General features: G+C 41.1%; 1 protein-coding gene across 4 annotated transcripts in view; it reads left to right on the top strand.

Moving 5' to 3' along the window:
* The window catches only part of TLL1 (tolloid like 1), a 201,179-nt gene that overhangs the window by 132,442 nt on the left and 48,974 nt on the right, over positions 1 to 19,763 (top strand). For all 4 annotated transcript variants that reach the window (XM_061584205.1, XM_061584202.1, XM_061584203.1 and 1 more), the window contains one exon: positions 15,963 to 16,065. In XM_061584205.1, the coding sequence (XP_061440189.1) occupies positions 15,963 to 16,065 (103 nt within the window). The remainder of the gene's footprint in view (positions 1 to 15,962; positions 16,066 to 19,763) is intronic.

Raw genomic sequence — 19,763 nt, 5'->3', positions numbered from 1 at the left:
GAAAAACCCATCCAGACTGGGATGAGATACAATCTTGGCCATATTCTGACTATTCCTCCTTAGGAGTGTTTCTAATGGGTGGGGAGCCTTTTTCAGCCTGAAGGTTCTCTTCCCTTATGGGCAACCTGGGGTGGGGTAGGGGTAATACACAACAGTGGTGGGTGAGGTTAGAGGCAAAAGTGAATGGAGCAATCAATGTGATTCTTATCTTTGTGCAGTAGGCTAAATTTCACCCAGGCAAAGGTCTTGAGATTTCTATACACTCCCCTCACACACATACTTCTCCATTCAGGCAAGCATGATGCATCATTTCAGGTCAAGGGCACATTCCAGGCTGTCAAAAGCACTTGAGGAGGGTATAGAGCAAGGGTGGTGAGGGGTATGGCCAGTGGAACGGCTATGACCTAGGGAGTGTCCTTAGTACTGGATAAAGAGGCCAGGAAGGCCACATTTGGCTCTTGGGCCTGAGGTTCCCTGCCTCTGGTTTGTAATAATGTTGACCCCTACTTGAGAGCAAAGTAAAGTGTTGCATGAGACTGATAAATAAAATGTGATCAAATGACTTACTCTACAATCCTAAACACAACAGTGGGAATGTATTTTATTTATTACCTTTATCTCCATTCCTTCTTCCAAGCTTCTCTGGTAAGTGTTCTCTCCTACCCCTTCTTAATCTCACAACAAAGTAACTTAGGCCATGAGAAAGTGATTTACAGAAAGTCACCCAGTTAGCTCTATGGGTGAGTACGGATTTGAAACTGGGTCTCCCCAATCCTAGTCTAACATTCTAGCCAGTACAACGCACTGGCTCTGAATACCTATCAGTAAACATGCATATTAGGATTCTACTAGAGAGAAAACTTGAGGGAAATTATTAGACAAGTCTGAAAAGGCAAGGAGGCATTATTTATTGATAAAGCCAGGTTAGGATGTAGTGCCTAGAACATTTGACTTAGATGAGGTTCAAACCCCTGCAAAACCATGAAGCTTGCTGGGTGATATTGGACCACTCATTCTCTCTCAGCCTAGGTTTGTTAGGCTGAGAGGGTTCTGAGAATAAAAGATGGAGGGAACCATGTATACCACCTTGAACCCAATGGAATAAAGGCAAGATAAAACTGTAATCATGATCATGAGATATTAATACTATTTATGCTGGTCTTTGTGCACATTGATACAGTCTCAAAAGCAGGTTACACTGTATCTTCTCTATTCACAGTATATTCAGTTCATTTGTTAAATAGAATCAAATAGCCTGCCCTTGTATAATATATTGTGGTTTTAGGACATTTCTTTCTAATCACAAAACTGTCACTTTTTCTTTTTTTGAAGTATGTCATTAGTTCTAAATAAAACAAAAAGCACACCTTGAAAGCATGACTGCATGATATGCTGAACACTATTAAGCTATATAAAAAGATACAAATATTTTTGCATCTGCACTATCCACAACTTTCAAATATCGAGACTCTAGCTTTCCTGAATGGACTGTCTTCAAGTCAATCCCAACTTATGGTGACCCTATGAATAGGGTTTTCATGGTAAGCAGTGTTCAGAGGGGGTTTACCATTGCCTTCCTCTGAGACTGAGAGGCAGTGACTGGCCCAAGGTCACCCAGTGAGCTTCATGGCTACGTGGGGATTCAAACCCTGGTCTCCCAGGTCGTAGTCCAACACTCTAACCGTTACACCACACTGGCTCTCCTAGCTTTCCTAGAGATGCAAAATTCTTCTCTTTGATATGACACCAAATCAAAATGGCATAGCTATTTTCACCATCATTTTATGTAAAGAATTTGCATTAACTTTAAATTTTCTCCACTTTTGTAAGTACAGTTTTGTTAAAAACAATTCTGAATACATATTATGTTGCATTATCCCTTTCCATAATGTGTTATGGGTTTTTTTTGTTCCAACAGTGAAAATGTGTGATTCATTATTCTGCATGAGTCAGCATTGCTGCTTCTGAATTTCCTTATGTAACCATTAATTTCTCAGTTTTGCTGACAAATGTTCATTGATTGTTTACCTCTGGGGACTTGCAGCCATCCTGTCCTCTTGAACTGTTGATCTGTCTTGTCTCCAGTTCTTCTGTGTCTGCTGAGTTGCAAAATGGAAGTTAAATGTTTATTCTAAACTACAGTTAATGTAATGTTACCACAGGAAAAAAAGAATGCTTGCAATTGAAGATTTCAGTATATTGTAAGACTCTGTGTCCAGTGTGCTACATCTCTTTTTATCTCTCTCTTCAGAGTGACCATATTACTTTGCTGGCTTGTTTCATTTCCATATCATAATGGAAAGAAATGTAATAATTAGTGTTTCATTAAGGCTGTCTGTCATTTACAGTCTCAGCGAGACAAAGCAGTTTGAAATTAGTCTTGAAAGAACAGATGTGACCTCTATAAGTTGTTTCCTTCAGTTCAGGTAATTTAGACAATTATGCAACTGTGCTTGCATTTAAGAGAAATGATGTTAATGTAGCAGATTTAGATACAATAGAATGCAAGTTTTGAAATAACTAGTTCTACCCTCAAAAGAATGAAGCCTGGCACATAATTTGATTAAATAAGACATCATTCCATATTTACTGCTCACCATAAAAATGACTACGACTCAGAATTTCTCCAGCTTTACATTTATGAGAGGTTTAAACAAACAATTTCCAAGTATATCACGTTTTAGTGAAAACATTAACTCAGCAGCCCAACAAAATGTTAAGCATGCTGAAATCCATTGATTTCAATGGGCTTGAACATGCTTGTTGGAATGTGGCTGTATGACAATCCTGCTCACAGCTGAGTACTTAAATCCCAGTTACTTCAGTTTAACTGCACTGGATTGCAGCCCATTTCTTTCCCTAAATATTTGGATTCCAGGTCTAGACAAAAGATATTGGGAATAAAGCACATTAATGTCAGTGGTATACCCATGAGCAAGAATAGAAAAATTACCAGATCACCACTGGCACCAGTAGCCACAGACACCTAAAGAGTTGGGCCTGGCAACCACCATTGGGTTTACTGTAGAAGCAGGTTTCTCCACCTCTGTAGCAAATAGTAAATCTCGCCTATTCCTATATTGCAAAAACAGCTATATAGTAAGGAAAGTATTAAAGGCAGGCAAATCTCACAGCCCACCTTATCTGCTGAATCTGTTAGACTGAAAGGAGTTATTTCTTTTAACGCATTCAAGATATATTCTCAGAATCAGGCTTTTGTACTTATTGGGCATAGGCATTTGCAAAGATATTTCTGCCATCTCAGTCCTCCTACACTTTGGTCTCTTAACTAGAGCAGGAAGAGGCTGCATTCTTCAAAATGATGATGATAACAATAATAAGAACAAAGCTTTGGGAGATCCATTCACAGATTCACATCACATCTGTTTTGCACTCCGTCTCTCTCCCTCACACACACAGACAGCTTCAAGAAACTATGGCAATGAGAAGAAACGAGTACCATGAAGGATATCAGTAGCAGAGAGATTGATTCCATAAACTCCCTCAGTATGAAGGCAATAATATATGCACTAGCTCTCAGTGTAAGTTTTTTCCAAGTAATATCCTACTAGATTGTTTACGAATCTGTTAAATAAAAGAAGAAAATATGTCCTGGATTTTAAAAAAGACAAATCTGTGATGCACATTTTGAGACTAACTTATTTTTAGTAGGTATGGACTTGCTTCCATTGTTGCAAGTGTTCCAATAGAAAATCAAAATGTTTGCAAATATTCAGTACTATGTGATTTAATTGAGTTCCATGTACATCTGATGTGTACTCAGACACCACTTAAGGATATTTGGGGCTCATTGTCCATGTATCAGTGTTATATTTCCTTGTTTCAACTAATGAAAATGGAAGATTCTAACACAGATACAGATGGCACATTACAGCTGGCAAAGTAGCTGCCAGAGGGGAGAATACAGATGCAGTATGAAATTGCTTTTACTGCACAGTAGTAAACAGTTCTTTTATAGCAAATGTTCAAAATCTGGTCTGTTCAGTCTTAAAGCAAAACTGCACTAGCCAAGCTATTCAGTGCCTTTATTTTACTGTACCGCTTTAGGTTGTGGTCAATTGAAGCAGCAGTTCTGAAATCATTCATTTGGTGAACAGTGTGTGCTTTCACAAGGGATTGTTATTAAAAACACATTTGTGGGACCAGCAACAAAATGTTACAGTATATCCCCAGTGTGCATATGTTGTCTTGGCCCACAGGTGGGGAACCTCTGGCCTAGGGGCCAAATGTGGCCCTCCAGGCCTCTCTGTCTGAGCTTCTGGACCCTTTCCCAGGCTACATACACATTGACTTCAGCCACACCCTCTCTTCCCAGGCTCCTTTGCTCTGTCCTTGAGTGTTTTTGCCTGGCTAGAATGTGTCCTTCAACGCTGATAATGCCTCTTGCTTGCCTGTATGGAGTATAGAGAGGGTTGTGTGGTACTTTTTTAGTAGCCTAGTGTACAAGGGTAAAATTTACACTTGTTGCTCTGCCCACTTTTGCCTCAGCGCTTGCCCATTATTGGCATGTGACCCCCACAAAGTTGCTCAGAAGGGAATGCAGCCCTCTATCTGAAGAACGATTCCTGACTCCTACCTTAGTCAATGGATGAGTAGGATGCTACAAGAGCACCTCAGCCCACCCTAGTCATTTCTTAACAGCTGCAGGTCAAGGTCCACCTGTTTTTCCTAATGCCCCACTTGGCAGCCAGTAGTGCATTAGATGAGGAAGGGAAGGCAGCAGTAGTGGAGTGTTTTTGTTTTTGCTGCTGTGCATACTATTTACTGCAGATCCTCTGAAGCAGGTCTGGGAGGCTGCAAGGGAGAGAAGGAATAGCAGCCATGGCACCCTATGCCAAGGAAATGGGGGTGACCCTCCTTTGTAATAATGAGGGTGTGCTTTCCTAGCTTGCCTGCTCACCCTCCTTGTCCCCCATTCTTAGATCTCTGAGCAAGTGAGATGGGAGAGGACTTGGAAGGTGGAAGAGAAGAGACATGGAAGGGAGGAGATTAATTCCATCCATCTGATGTTGATGGCATTTGTCTGTCTGTTCTCCCTGATGATGCAGTGCTATCTTAGGGGAGAATCAGGCTGGTCAGCTTCCTGGTGCATTGTGGGGCTGGTCAGCTCATGAACCTAGGTTTAGAAAAAGGTGAAGATGAGGAAGTCCCATTTATCATCAAGACCTAGGCATGTGAGCTTGGCGGAGTGGCTCTTGCCTAGCTTTGCCCACCTAGGTACTTGGTGCAGCACCAACATAGACTGGATGGTCAAAGGAGTGTGTGTTGCTGTGGTCCATAAATCTACTATCTTATTCACCAGTAGACCTCTCTATACGATGGCTGGCCTTGAGGGCCTGCACCTGGTGTCAGGGCAAAGAGACAGATTGGAGATACTGCTGGTCTGCTGGCTTACTAAACTGGCAAAGGTGGTCTTTGGCATAATGGTGGAGACCCTAGGACCATTGTCTATGCTGAAGCTGCTTTTACTGGAATGACTCAAGACTTCACGGCCTCCATGGCAACCATCGGGCTGTCTCAAGTGGTCATCAGTCCGATGCATAGTGTGGGATACATCCTCAACTTGGTTTTTGTCCCTGGTGACAAGGTTGATGGTCTGGAAATGGGGGGAGTAGTTCAAAGACCCTGTTGTCATGGTAGGCCACTCCTGGTGAAGTTTGGATGAATGGTAAGGGTGCGGGACTGGTTAAGATGGTCTACCCACAGAGATTCCAATAGATTCCTGAATGGCAATCCTGCCTAGGCCCTTGTCTCAGTGTGGAATGGTGAAATGCAGAGAGCCATAGATAAGATCACTCTTGAGTTTCCTCTCTGATGCTGTGGAACACATTTGGCTCTCTGGTATGCTGAAGAACTATGTGCAGTTAAATAGGATGACGACTAGAGAGCAGATGATGAAAATCTTGCTGTCAAGATGGCCAAATGTGTTAGATCACATAATTGTGCCTACTGCATGGCAGTGAAAGCAGTGAAGAGGGCCTGCTGAACTGCTTACATCATGTACTTGAGTAATACTCAGTGGATGGTCCATGGGCTGTTGATACCTATAACAGTGGATGGAGCCAGGGACATCTCAGAGACCATCTGTGAGTTGCTTGCTGGGCACTTTGAGGACTAAGTGTGTGTGTCCATAGCAGAGCTTGGAAAAGTTACTTTTTTGAACTACAGCTCCCATCAGCCCAATCCAGTGAACATGCTGGCTGGGGCTGATGGGAGTTGTAGTTCAAAAAAGTAACTTTTCCAAGCTTTGGCATAGTGATGATGATGGATGACCCTTATCGGGAGAGGGACAAGGGGAGTGTGACCCTATTGATCTTTCTAGATCTCTCATTGGCTTTTGATGCCATTGACCATGGTATCCTCCTGGACTGTTTATGGGAGATGGGCATCGGGGGCACTGTGCTGCAATGGTGCCAATCTTATCTCCAGGGACAGTTAAAAACATAAGAAGAGCCTTCTGGATCATGACAATGGCCCATCTAGTCCAGCATCCTGTTCTTTCAGTGGCCAACCAGATGCCCATGGGAAGCCCGCAAGCTGGCCTGCAGCTTCTAGCAACTGATATTCAGAAGCATGCTGCCTTCGACTACGGAGGTACAACATAGCCATCATGGCTAGTAGCTAGTTCCAGAAGGTAGCACTGGGTTAATGTTTTTCAGCCCCTTGGCTCTTGAGTTGGGGTGCCACAGGGCACTATACTGTCTCCAGTGCTACTTAGCATCTACATGAGCTTATTGGGAGCAGTCATTGGGAGATTTGGAACAAGGTGTCATCAGTACACTAAGAATACCCAATTTTATTTCTCTGTAACATCTGGATCTGGAATGGCTGAGAAGCCCTAGACCAGTATCTGGATGAAATAGACCAGTATCTGGATGGGCTGGTTGAAAGCTAGTAAACTGAGTCTGAATCCTGACAAGATGGATTCAGTGAGTGATTCCTGAGTCTGGGAAGTTGGTAGGTTGCCTGCCCTGGATGGGTTTGCACTCTCCCTGAGCAGCAGGTGTGTAGTTTGGAGGTACTCCTTGATCCAGCTCTGTCGCTGGAAGTGCAGTTGTCTTTGGGGGCTAGGAGTGCCTTTTACCCGCTTAGAGTTGGGCTCAGAAGAAAATAGGCTGCCAGGGCAGTTTGAGGATTGGTGTAAGTTGATCCCTCCTGGCTGTCCCCGTCAGAGCACTGGCAGTCACATATTGCACTGACTGAAGCTTCTGAGTCACTTTCAAGGACAGACTCACATTTTTTTTAAAAAAGGACCAGAGCATGGACCATTGCCACCAAACATTACAATCCCATCTGACCCAGACCGTGGGAACATATCTTCAAAAGAAATGGATGGGAGTGCCACAGAGATCCCCACTGTAGCTGAAGACCTGGAGGAATCTGCAATAGTCCAAAGGCAGTCTGAAGAGACCTGTTTCAGTAGTACTTCACTGGAGACACCCCATAATCCTATCCCGAGTTTTCCTGATTCTCCCTCATTCCCCCACCCCCTGCCACTGAGCCACAGAAGTGAAGGCTGTCAAGAATGTGTGGTTTCTAAAATGGTTTTGTGGCAAGGAATTGGGAGGGGGGATATCTTGCCTGAAATGGGGCCTCTGAGAGGCCATGAGATTGTCAGTTAATTAAGCAGTAAGCAAGAACACCTGCTTATCAGCTTGGGACTGGTACTTCAAGGCCATAGACCTGGGAAGGTTGGTGAGTGTGTGACTGTTAGACGCGAAAGCTCCAGAAGATTTCATCATCAGAAAGCCCCTTGACTGGCTAATTAATTCCTGGCTGTTGCTGGGCATTTTCCCATAAGAATAGGACCCAGACTGTAGGTTTTTGTTCCCCAATGTTCTTTGGTGCTACCTGATGTTGGGGTTCCATCTTCCATCTGCTATCCAGGCTATACATGTCTGGGGAAATGTGGAACCACAATGTTACTCTGCGGGTTTACCTCTGTCATGAGTATAGATTAGGCTAGACAGCTTTGTTACTTTTATTTGTGATTTAAACTCTCTGTATTTTAACCAAGCTCCTTGGGGGTGTTTGGTTTAAGGAACTATTTTACTGCCATACTTTTTGCACTTGTATTTTATTTTAATAAAGCAACCTCTTATTTACCAGTGTGTGTTCATTTCAGGGGAAATTGGCTCTGAATCCAGCACCTTGGCCAATTAGCCACAGACTACCGTATAATTGGGTATTTCGCCTAAAGGCTCCAAGACAAGGAGTATATCTTAGGCTCTTGTCTTCTGGAATCCGTGGCAGGTCTATTTCTGGCACTTTGGGTTTCCTCTTGGCCCAGAGTAGGTGATCACATTTAAGGGGTGGTGGCAGTCTACCTATCTTACAGGGTTGTTGTTGGTCTACTCAGCCCTGGGAAGGGAGGCACAGTTGTGCCTGGCCAGAATCAATTGCCCTGGGTTTGGGGATAGAGTCCTGATGAGAACTGGCAGCAGTTCTGGACAAAGGCAACAACAGACCTGATGAGAAGCCCAGAGTTGAGGAGGAACACCTTTTTGACTGCAAGACAGCTTGATCACCAGGGGTCTAGTCAAGAGGAAGATTGTATTAGAGAGAGGACTTAGCTGCAAACAATGACTCAACAGAGGACCAGGTAGAAGAGGAGCTGGCAATGACTATATAAGCCTCACAAGCTCCTGAATCTTTACTAGTTTAAAAGCTCCCTTTTGAGCTCATTAATGACCAACTCTTTTGCTCCAGTCTCCTTATTTCTGCTATTATTTAATTATTATTATTTATTAAATTTATTTCCGCTCTTCCTCCTAAAAGGAGCCCAGGGCGGCAAACAAAACACTAAAAACACTCTAAAATATCTTAAAAACAGACTTCAAAATCTTTAACATCTTTAAAAACATCTTTTTTTAAAAAAACATTAAAAACATCTTAAAAAGCAATCCATCACAGATGCAGACTGGGATAAGGTTTCTACTTAAAAGGTTTGTTGAAAGAGGAAGGTCTTCAGTAGGTGCCAAAAAGAGAACACAGATAGCGCCTGTCTAATATTTAAGGGGAGGGGATTCCAAAGGGTAGGTGCCACTACACTAAAGATCCGTTTCCTCTCTTGTGTGGAACGGACCTCCTCATAAGATGGTATCTGCAGTAGGCCCTCACCTACAGAGTGTAGTAATCGACTGGGTATATAAGGAGTAAGACTATCTTTCATGTATCCTGGTCCCAGGCTTCATAAGGCTTTGTACACCAAAACCAGAACCTTGAACTTGACCTGGTAGTTAATGGGCAGCCAGTGCAATTATTTCAGCAGTGGGGTGACACGTTGGCTATACCCTGTGCCAGTGAGCAGTCGCGCCATTACATTTTGCACCAGCTGCAGCTTCCAGAGCAACATCAAGGGCAGCCCCCCCATAGAGCACATTACAGTAATCCAGCCTAGAGGTTATCAGTGCATGGGTAACAGTGGTCCGGCTATCCCAGTCCAGAAACAGCTGCAGCTGTCTTACCAACCAGAACTGGTAAAAGGCACTCCCAGCCATTGAGGTCACCTGGGCCTCTAGCAACAAGGATGGATTCAGTAGCACCCCCAGACTATGAACCTGCTCTTTCAGAGGGAGTACGACCCCATCCAAAGCAGGCAATTGACCAATTATTTGAACTCAGGAACCTCCAACCCACAGTGCCTCCATCTTGCTAGGATTCTGCTATGGAACTCCCTGGCTCAGTTCCAGATCTTCTGGGCTCCAGCTCTAGTTCCAGTTCAGCCTTCACACCAGATGCTGTTCATGGATACCAGGCTATCCCTATCCATATCCAGGAACAGCTGTAGCTGCCTAACCTTCTAATCTGGAAAAAGACACTCCTTGTCACTGAAGTCATCTGGACCTTGAGTGACTATGCTGAGTGCAGGAGTGCCCCCAAATGATGTACCTGTTCATTCTGGGGGAGTGCAACCCCATTCATAATTTTCAGACACAGGAACCACTTACCCACAGTGCCTCCCTCTTGTCAGGATTCAGTCTCAGTTTATTGGCTCTCATTAGTGAATCCAAGGACTTTTTCATCACCTGCCCAACTGATGACAATGTAAAACAGGGGGCATATGGGGGGGGAGGGATTGATGAAAGACAACGAATTCATTGCACATTAAATCTTAGACATGATGATCCATATTCCATCCATTCTGGAACTTGATAATAGCCTTCCCAGGCTGCCCCTCACCCCCTCCAACATGTGTGTAAAGCCACAAATGCACAGTTCTAATTTTTGTGTTTTGTCCACTTCTTGCCCCATTTGGAGATTATGTTTTACTTTTGCACACCTCATGCTTCCCTTTAAGGAGAGGAATCCCTGCAATATCAGCTGAATTTAATTAGACTTTATTTTGAATAAATGAGTCCAGGATCTGGTTGTAAAGGTGTTTTTTTTAATCAACAATAACAAAAAAATCACATGGGCTTAAATACAACATTGAGATGTTTGTGCTACTTGTGACACATGTTAATGTGAGACAGGATGTGGAAAAGAAGTTGCATGCGTATTGTAACCAGTGTAAGTTTTATATTTGCATTGCAGATCAATTTATATTGTAATTGCATTACATGTCAATTTAAGCCAAATTTTAAAGCTTCACACCTAAAACACCTAGTTTGTAAGAGGAAACTTCTATTGCTTTCTAACATTTTAGGTCCCCTGTCCCCCCCTCAAAACGATTCAGATTAGATTCATTATATTAGATTCAGCTGACATTATAGAAGTAGAACATATTTACCAATCTTTGAGAGATCAGTTATCTTAATTCTAAAATATGCAAATTAACACTTTTTTAACCATACAAGGCAGTTCAAGGATTGTCTTTTATGCTGGTTGCTGTTTAATTCTTGACTGCTGTGCAGTTCTGTGTAACACAGGGAATTCTTAACCAGACACTCATGTAAACTCATTCTTTCATCCGTAAAAGGTGGTTAATACATAGCAGCTGCTGTTCGTCTATTGAAATGACCCAGCATATGTTATCAGAACATAGTAGACATGTACCTATATAAATGAGAACATAGTACATAAATTCTGAGGTAAAGTGAAATGTTTTTGTGTCAAGTGCTATTTTAGCAGTATGTCACTATCTAAAAATATGTGTTATTAATGGATGCAATCTGTTATGTTCATCATGACTAACAAGACGAACATTCCAGATTCACATTACTGCGGAGGGGTCTTAATCAAGAAATTAACAGTTCCTTTCTCTGCAGGAATGCCACTTAGGTACAATAAGGGATGAAACTGTCAGATCGCATGTAGACAAATCCCTTTGCTTAACCCCCCCCCACCTCCTTTGCCTCCTACATTGATAACACTACTCTATTTTGAGGGTGTTTTTTTAAAGAAAAGAAAAATCATCACTCATGCTCTTAAAATGCACTGTTTTTTTGCAGTTCAGACATTTTGGTCTACAGTTTGCATTTCAGCATTGCTGAAACTCTCTTACCCCTCATCCCAGCTGAAATTTGAAATGATGTCCTTGATAGTATTCTCAAGAGGACTCAGTTTGGCAATCAAACAAAGTTGTTAAGGCAAAGATAACTGCCCCTTCCCCTGTCATATATCATCAGTTGATTCAGTTAAGACTTGCAGGTAACTCCCTGAATCTTCATGTTTTTTGTGGATTATCCTTTTCTTCCCAAAGTTTGAAATTTTGAAAGCTCCCCCTCCCTTCTTCCTGCTTTTTGAGAGATGAAGAAGGGAATTCTCCGTCACCTCACCCACTAATTTCATCTGAGGATACTCTGGGCTGCTTCTGGGAGGAAGGGTGGGATATAAATTTAATGATGAATGAATGAATGAATGAATGAATGAATGAATAATACTAGTTGAGGAAAATGTTACCACCCATTTCTTTTTGTTTTCTACCTCCCCCACTATGCTGAAGCAATCCAATATGCTTTTTCTTGCCACCATAGCAATAGGACATTTGTCCTTTCCACAGAGTTATTAATGCTTTCATTAAGAATGGGAAGAAATCTTTTACCTTCTCCTTGCACTAATGCAGGGCCCTCATAGGAATAAGAGGAATCTGGTACCTCTCCTAGACTTGACTGTGTGACACGGAGCTAAAGAATTGTACTATAATATGAGTCAGTGCAACAGGCCTCAACACAGGGACCTAAAAACAAATGCCTTCCCTCACTCCCAGGCTTCAGGAAAAAGCTCAAATTATAATTTAAAAAGCGATGAGTTTCCGCACCTTAGCCCCTGCCACGAACTTCTTGCAAACTGCAAGGAGTCTTCCTAATAAACCCTTCAGAATGTGAAATTATATATGATGGCATGCTGTGTACTCTCCATCCATGTGCTTCACATGGCATGGGCTGCAGTGGACGTTCCATGGTTATTATCCCCAGGATACAGGTGTCTCCACCAGACACTCCCTCCTCAGGGAGAGATCCCACAACTGGCCCACATATATCAAACTTACACTGAGATGTTGAATGAAATGAGATCCAGTGCTTTTGAAGATCTTGCCATTTACCACTTTTATGACTTTATCCTCACCTGCTTAGGGAAATGTGTGTGTGAGACACAAATGGGCTAATGTCTATTAGTGAACCAGCAGCAGTAACAGATGATGCTAATAATACCAAGCATTTCTATATTCCTTTCTGATCTCAAATGCTTCACATTTCTAAAATAATGCGTACAACAATCCTGTATGGTAGTGCAGATATGCATCTCTAAAGCTAAAGTGAGTTGATAGCTAAAGTGAGATTTGAAGATGGATTTTTCTTCTTCCATGCCTTTAGTTGGCATCATGAAATAAACAGAATGATATGAGTGTGTAGCTTTCCTCTGATACTGGCAGATTCATATAAGCACCAAGCAAAGCAGTTGCCCTTTCATTTCTTTCCATTCAGTGACTAGTTTAGGAAGAGGTTTTACACTTCAACTTTTTTAGTTAAAGTCTTCATTGCCGTGCTGTCTTTAATCATGGATACTCAGCCTGCACCTATTACATAGTATCTGGGACCTTCCTTTGTGTCAGGGTTGGAGAACCTGTGGTCATCCAGATGTTGGGCTACAACTCCCATCATTGCTGACCATTGGCCATTCTGGCTAGGGCTGATGGGAACTGAAGTCCAACAACATCTGAAGGATGGTAGGTTCCCTGTCCCTGCTTTATGGCAAATCTCTTACTAGATGCAGCCTTCCTTTTAGTGAGTATGGTGTGTGCGTGTGTGTGTGTGTGCGGCATGTGCCAGGCAGTTGCTGTGGCTTCATCCACTGAAGACAGTGCAAAACCATCTCTTAACTTTTTGGTGCCTTTTAAGTACAGAACTTTAGCTCAGTCTGCATCTGTATTGCAGTGGTTTTTGTTGTTTTATTGCTTGTTTGCTGCCCTGGACTCCTTTGGGAGGAAGAGCAGGATATAAATTTAAATGATGATGATGATATAATAATAACATTTCAGTAGTGGCTCCCCATTTGTAGAATTTTCTCCTCAGGCGCATCTGTCTCCATCACTATTAACTTTCAGGAGGAATTTGAAAACATTTCTGTTTGTTCAGGCATTTGATGACTGAAGGGGACTGTTCCTGGCAACCTGAAGATTATTTATTTATTTATTATTTAATTTGTATCCCGCCCTTCCTCCCAGCAGGAGCCCATGGTGGCAAACAAAGCGCTAAAAACACGTTAAAACATCATAAAAACAGATCTTAAAATACATTAAAACAAAACAGCATTAAAAACATTTTTTTAAAAAAAAAAACTTTAAAAAAGGGTTAAAACATTATTAAAAACATATTAAGCAATTCTAACAGATTACTGATGAAAAGATGTTTTTAAGCTGTGTTTTATATTTTCACTATGTTTTACAATATTTTAACTGTGTTTTGGAATGTTATTAACTGGTTATTAATTGTTTTGTTTATGTTTGTCACCCTGGGCTCCTTCAGGAGGAAGGGCAGGATATACATTCAATAAATAAACAATAAAAAATCTTATTTGTTTAGATTCAGTTTTGGCAGTATTAATATTAACTGATGAGCACTAGCCTGTTTATAATCAATGTTCCCCTTGGTGGCTGAAAAGCCAATGATAATAAGGCAGGATCTGGACCAGGACATGCTTGATCTAATTAATGTTAAAGTCAAAGGAGAATGAATGTGACGTATGTTACAACCTGCAACTGTTTGTCAAAGGGCACTTCTGCAGATCCATCTTATGTGGAAGTTGGGTTTTGGGAGAGAGTAATTAGTAAAATAGTTACAAATATTCTTGTAAAGATGCCAAACTAACTCCTTCATCACTAATTTCTGTCATGTTCAAGGACACTTTAATTACTTATAACAACAGCTTAGCCTATAGTTAGACAGAACAAAACCATATGGTATCTACAGATCCCTGGCTCTCCACATGGCAGATTTGGTACAAAGGCGGTTCTCTGGACTATGCTTCCTGCACATTCATGCTAAAAGTTTGTATTAGTGGATGCTATTCAATGCTAGCACTACTCGGAGTAAGCTCACTAAAGTTAATAGACATGACAACTTAGGTTCATTAATTTCACTGGATCTACTCTTAGTAAGACTTTGTTGAATAAAATCTCTTTTGTTTATCCCCATTCTAAATCTACTCTCATCTTGTCAGCTCCCTCAATACATCGTCAATTATCAGTCACATAGGTGAGCATATAGAGATTATTGAGCACAGTTAAGTGGTGCAGCCAGGAAACTTTAGACCGGGGTCACCAGCCTTTTTGGACCTATGGCCAGATTTACAAACTGGAGAAACTGTCCACACACCTATTCTATTGGCGACAGTAGAATGCTTCTTTCAAACATAGTTTCAGTGGAAGGAGGGGCAGGTGGGGAAACCTTAAGGGAGCTAGGAAAGGTCTCTGTGGATACATGTGTGCCCACAGATGTCATGCTGTCGAACCCTGTTTTAGACCCTGGACTACTAGGGTGAGAGGGCTTTAGACAACCATATGCATATTCAATTGTGAGGACACAACTTTTCTTTTGTCCTCCCCTACTGCCACCAACTACTTCTACATTATTGATTTAGGGCTGAGACGTAAAAAAAAACTGTTTGCCAACCCTGATTTTAAAAAAGTAACTAGTCTGAGCAAGTACAATTTCATAGTTTAAACTCACTTAAATGATACTGCCATCATGACTACAGCAATAAAATGGAATGCTTCTTCTGCCCTGAGGGTAAACACATTTGCTTGGGAATAAGGACTATTGTAGAAAAGAATAATACATTTTAAAGGTAAAAATAAAATAAAAACAAGCATCTGAAATTGTGTCCATGGCTGCCCGGCTGCCCCTTGACTATAAAATGTTTGAAAAATAAAACGAAATAATGCTTTGGTGGCCAGCAACAGCCCCATTGGGCCTTGGTGTGTCAGTACCAGCTCCCATCACCTGCTGCTCCCTGGGTGATCATCTGGGGTTCTGCTGGGCTGCCAGGCCCCAAATTTCAGCCCTGAGGCCCAGCCCTAGCTGCATCACTGAGCACACTGCTGCAGGCAAGGATTTGTTGATTTGGGCACCAATCCAACATTGGCATTACAAGAGGACAGCTCTGGCTCCTATCCTTCAATAAATCAGGGAACCCTTGGAAATTAATGTGGATCACTAAGAATCTTTTCCAACGGGATATTGAGTTCATGTAATCCTTAGGTGATGGGGAAAGGAAAGCACTCCCTGTTTAGTTATTTGCAGAACAGAGGGTACTCCCCACAGTCTGGGAATCTGGGCCCTAGGCAGCTAAGCTCTAAATGCCTAGACAGATGGTTATCTTTGTTTCAGCCCTGTTCCCTTTCATAGAAAAACAGAGAGAATGTGACATTACTATTCAGATGTTAATAATTCTAACATTGGCCATTGTGTTTACAGCCAGCATAGGGATACCTTTATTCTGGTTCAGAGCAGAAACCAAATCAATTGTATCACATACATGCTTCTTTTCCACTGCAGATTGTTTTAAACTTCACTACAATGGACCTTTATAAGAGCAGCCTCTGCTGGTATGACTATATTGAAGTACGGGATGGCTACTGGAGAAAATCACCTCTGCTTGGTATGAAACCTCTACTGTGATCAATTTTGAATAACTGGGACATAGAAACAATAGCAAAATTAAAATGGTCTACAGTTTACTCATTCAACTGGGTGTAAGTTAGGAGTGTAACATCATACAACATTTGTAGTATATACCATGAGAGTGCTGTTCGCCTTTTTTCCCTGCAGTGAATGAGAGAGAGAGAGACTCCTTTTTTCCTCTATGAATGAATACCATGGGTAGCCATGAGTAATTGGTTCCATCTCCTTTATCAAGCCTATGTGCCGATGAGTTTGGGGTAGAAGAAAGGAATGTCTTTCTCTTGCACATTGCCGGATAAACTTCAGGTAGACCCAGTAAACACATGGAGCACCCAGTAATTCTGTAAAATGTGAAGTGGCCCTAAGTAAATGCTACGTGAAAAGACAGTGAAATGAAAAATCCAGAGTGGAATGGAGGTCAGCTTAAGCACGTACTAATGTGGAGAAGAACCAGCTTTAAAAACAGACAATGAGGCACAAATCTTTTGTCATCAGTGAACACTGAGATGCCTGTGCTGTGTTTTGATATCTTGCTTCTTGCAGCCAGACATCTGCTATAAATTGTTGCAGGGTTTAATTTCAGAGCAGAAAGCTTTAAGTTTAGGTAGATCTGGACATCTATCATGTGATACTGATTTAGCATACATGTGACATGTCTATATGTTAGTATCTGTTGTTTATTACTTGCGTATCCATCTGTGTGATTTCTACTTCACAAAGATATAAGATTTATAAAAAATATCTTCTGGACATTCTAGTTTGCTTTGCCCCAAATTTTTATGTTCTTAACGTGTAAACCACTTCTAGGTCACTTGTGTGTTGACGTGTGTGCGTTGTTGCATGAAACAGCATACATTACGTTGGAGTTAAGTTGAGCAAGAAACTTCTTCAGAGCATTAGATCATGTTAAGAGTCAAAGGCTTAAGAGTAAATACATGTAGGGACTTCCGGGAAGGGTGACTTAGCCTGTGCCTGCTTTTGAGACGGGCTCCTGCCTCAAAAGAAGCTTATTCAGATATATCAGTCAGTTTTTTCTTTTTTTTTGACTGATTAAACTTCTCCCGGGTAGGGAGAAACGAAGAGATTAACCTCAAAGCCTATTTTTGTTGGGACGACCAGATCTCATTAATTTATGGGACGAGGTCCAGCCGACGAAGGTGGGACGGATTTTCAACAGCAAGCTCTATCTGATAAAGCGAACGTTCACCTTATCTTCTAAGAGAGAACGCACTAACAGGCAAGCACCCTTCTTTCTATATTTTTCTTTTACTTGACTTAAATTGTTGCTGTTTAAAAGAGATTTGCCAGATTGATCGGTTTTTGACATCTCACTGGGGAGCCGTAACTTCTCTCTGCTACGCACTAATTAATAGCTTATCTCTGTTTTTGTTGCAAAAAGCTGTCCTGGATTTGCATTCTAAAGATATACACAGAAGAGGGATTTCTATTCCAGATTTTTATTTTGAAAAATATTATACTGTTTTGAGACTACTCTCTTTTTGGTCTATTTTATTTTGACGAATCTGTTTCTTGACGATTGCCATTAATTGTTTCGATCCTGGGAACTGCATTTTGTTTACTTAACTATTGGAGAGATAAGGCTGTCTGCTCTGTTTATACTGTGATGTCACCAAGTTTGGAGTATTAACCCAATTGTTGCTGAAATAAGAAGTGGTTTTCCTATATTTTTCTTTTAAAATGGCAATTAAGAAAGTGGCTGAGAATCTGGAAATAACTATGTTTCAGAAAATAATGGATGAGATTGAGATAATGAAAATTGAATTGAGTAAAATGAAGCAGGAGATTAAAGATATAAGGGTCCCTGTGAGAGAGGTGACCCTGGAAGGGGTCCCTGTGAGAGAGGAGACCCCGGAGATTGGAACAGGGGTCCCTGTGAGAGAGGAGACCCTGGAGACTGGAATAGGGGTCCCTGTGAGAGAGGAGATCCCGGAGATTGGAACAAACGTGGAACAGGAACAAGATTTGGAGTCTATGGACTTTAGAAATAAAATCTATTGTTTGGAACTCAATGTTATCTCTGAAGAAATTAATGAAGATTCTAGAGATAAAGTTATCAATGGCATGGATTATCTTTTCGACTGGAATGATGTGATGGAGCCCAATATAGAGAAAATCTATGGAATTAACTGCAGCCATGTGACAATGGAAAAACTTTTAAGAGATGACCCAGTGTATTTTGAAAAAAAGAACAGAGATATGATTTTACAGCAGTATTTCAGCAACCTATTCAGAATGGATGGCAAGAAAATATTTGGGATAGAGGTAATTCCCATCAGACTCTTACTATATGACTATGGCTTTGACAGCAAGATTATTATGGAATACTGATAATGGAAGATTGGATATTGAAATTACTGGACTTAACAAGACTACTGAAGATGGAAGATGGAAAATGGAACTAATAGAGATAATAGAACAATGGCTACTGAAATTACTGAACCTAACAGATTCTGATGTGATGGATTAATTGAAATGTTTATTTTGACTATGGTTATGACAATAAGATTATCATAATTAGCAATGAGATGGATTAATCGATATGCTTATCTGGAAAAAAAAAATTGATAGATATATTTCTTAAAGAATTGAAACCTCTCTTTGACTTTTTGTGGAAAGAATAAAGTAATGTTTATGAGATTTGATGATTAAGTAAGATAACTACTGGAGGAAAGTGATTTTATAATATGACTTAAGAGACAGGATTGTTATATATTATAGACTTATAACTGATTTGATCTTTGACAAATGGGAAGTCAATATTTTACTCTTTATTTTTTATTTTTGTTTTTTTTTTCTTTTTTTCTTTTTGTTTAACTATTTTTGATTTTGTTTTTTGTCATTGAATGTTTTATGATTTTGTTTTGTATGTTTTATGAAAATCTGAATAAAAATTATTGAAAAAAAAAAAAAAGAGTAAATACATGTAGAGTTTCTTCAGTCACCCCCCTTCTGGTACATCTCTCTCCAAAGGTAAACACAGAAGACAACCTCTCAGTTCAGAGGCAATACACAGAAGACTCAGCTTAACACAGATAGCTGCTAGAACTTTTCCCAGTCTATCGCGATGGTTACCATAGCAACGGCCTTGGCTGTCCGTTCCCAGACTGGGCAAAGACATAACTCCCCCTAGCTACAGTTTTTCAGACTTGATGGAAAACAGACTCAGTGACAGTGCGGTTCAATGGTCAACAATTCCCCCTTTTTCCCATCATGTCTGTAACTCATTACAACAATAACAACAATACATTTCTCCAATACATCTTGCAATACAGCTTACATTGCAGTACAATTCAGAACATCTCTGTACATTTAGCTAACACTTTATTCAATCAAACTTTGGCTGAACACATGTCATATATAACGTGTCAGGATCCATTTCAACCAGTTTGTGCATTCCAGGACTGGTCACTAATCCCACAGTGAATCTTTCTGGCGGTTTGCCTATATTTGATCTTGTAGAACGTCTTAAAGGCACTAGAGCGTCTGCTCTTCCATCCCCCCCACTTGAGCTGGTACTTGGCACAGCCTGCGCAGGAGATTCCATTTCCTCAGCCTTGCGTTTCTTCGATCTACGTTTCCCACAAATGAGCTCATTTAACGCATCCCTGAGAGGAATATGTGTGCCCTCCACCTTTATGTCTGGATTTGGCTTAA

This window comes from Rhineura floridana, chromosome 9 (assembly GCF_030035675.1).
Source record: "Rhineura floridana isolate rRhiFlo1 chromosome 9, rRhiFlo1.hap2, whole genome shotgun sequence".
NCBI lineage: Eukaryota > Metazoa > Chordata > Lepidosauria > Squamata > Rhineuridae > Rhineura > Rhineura floridana.
The sequence above is the reverse complement of the archived record's forward strand: the minus strand, read 5'-3'. Positions and strand labels throughout refer to the sequence as shown.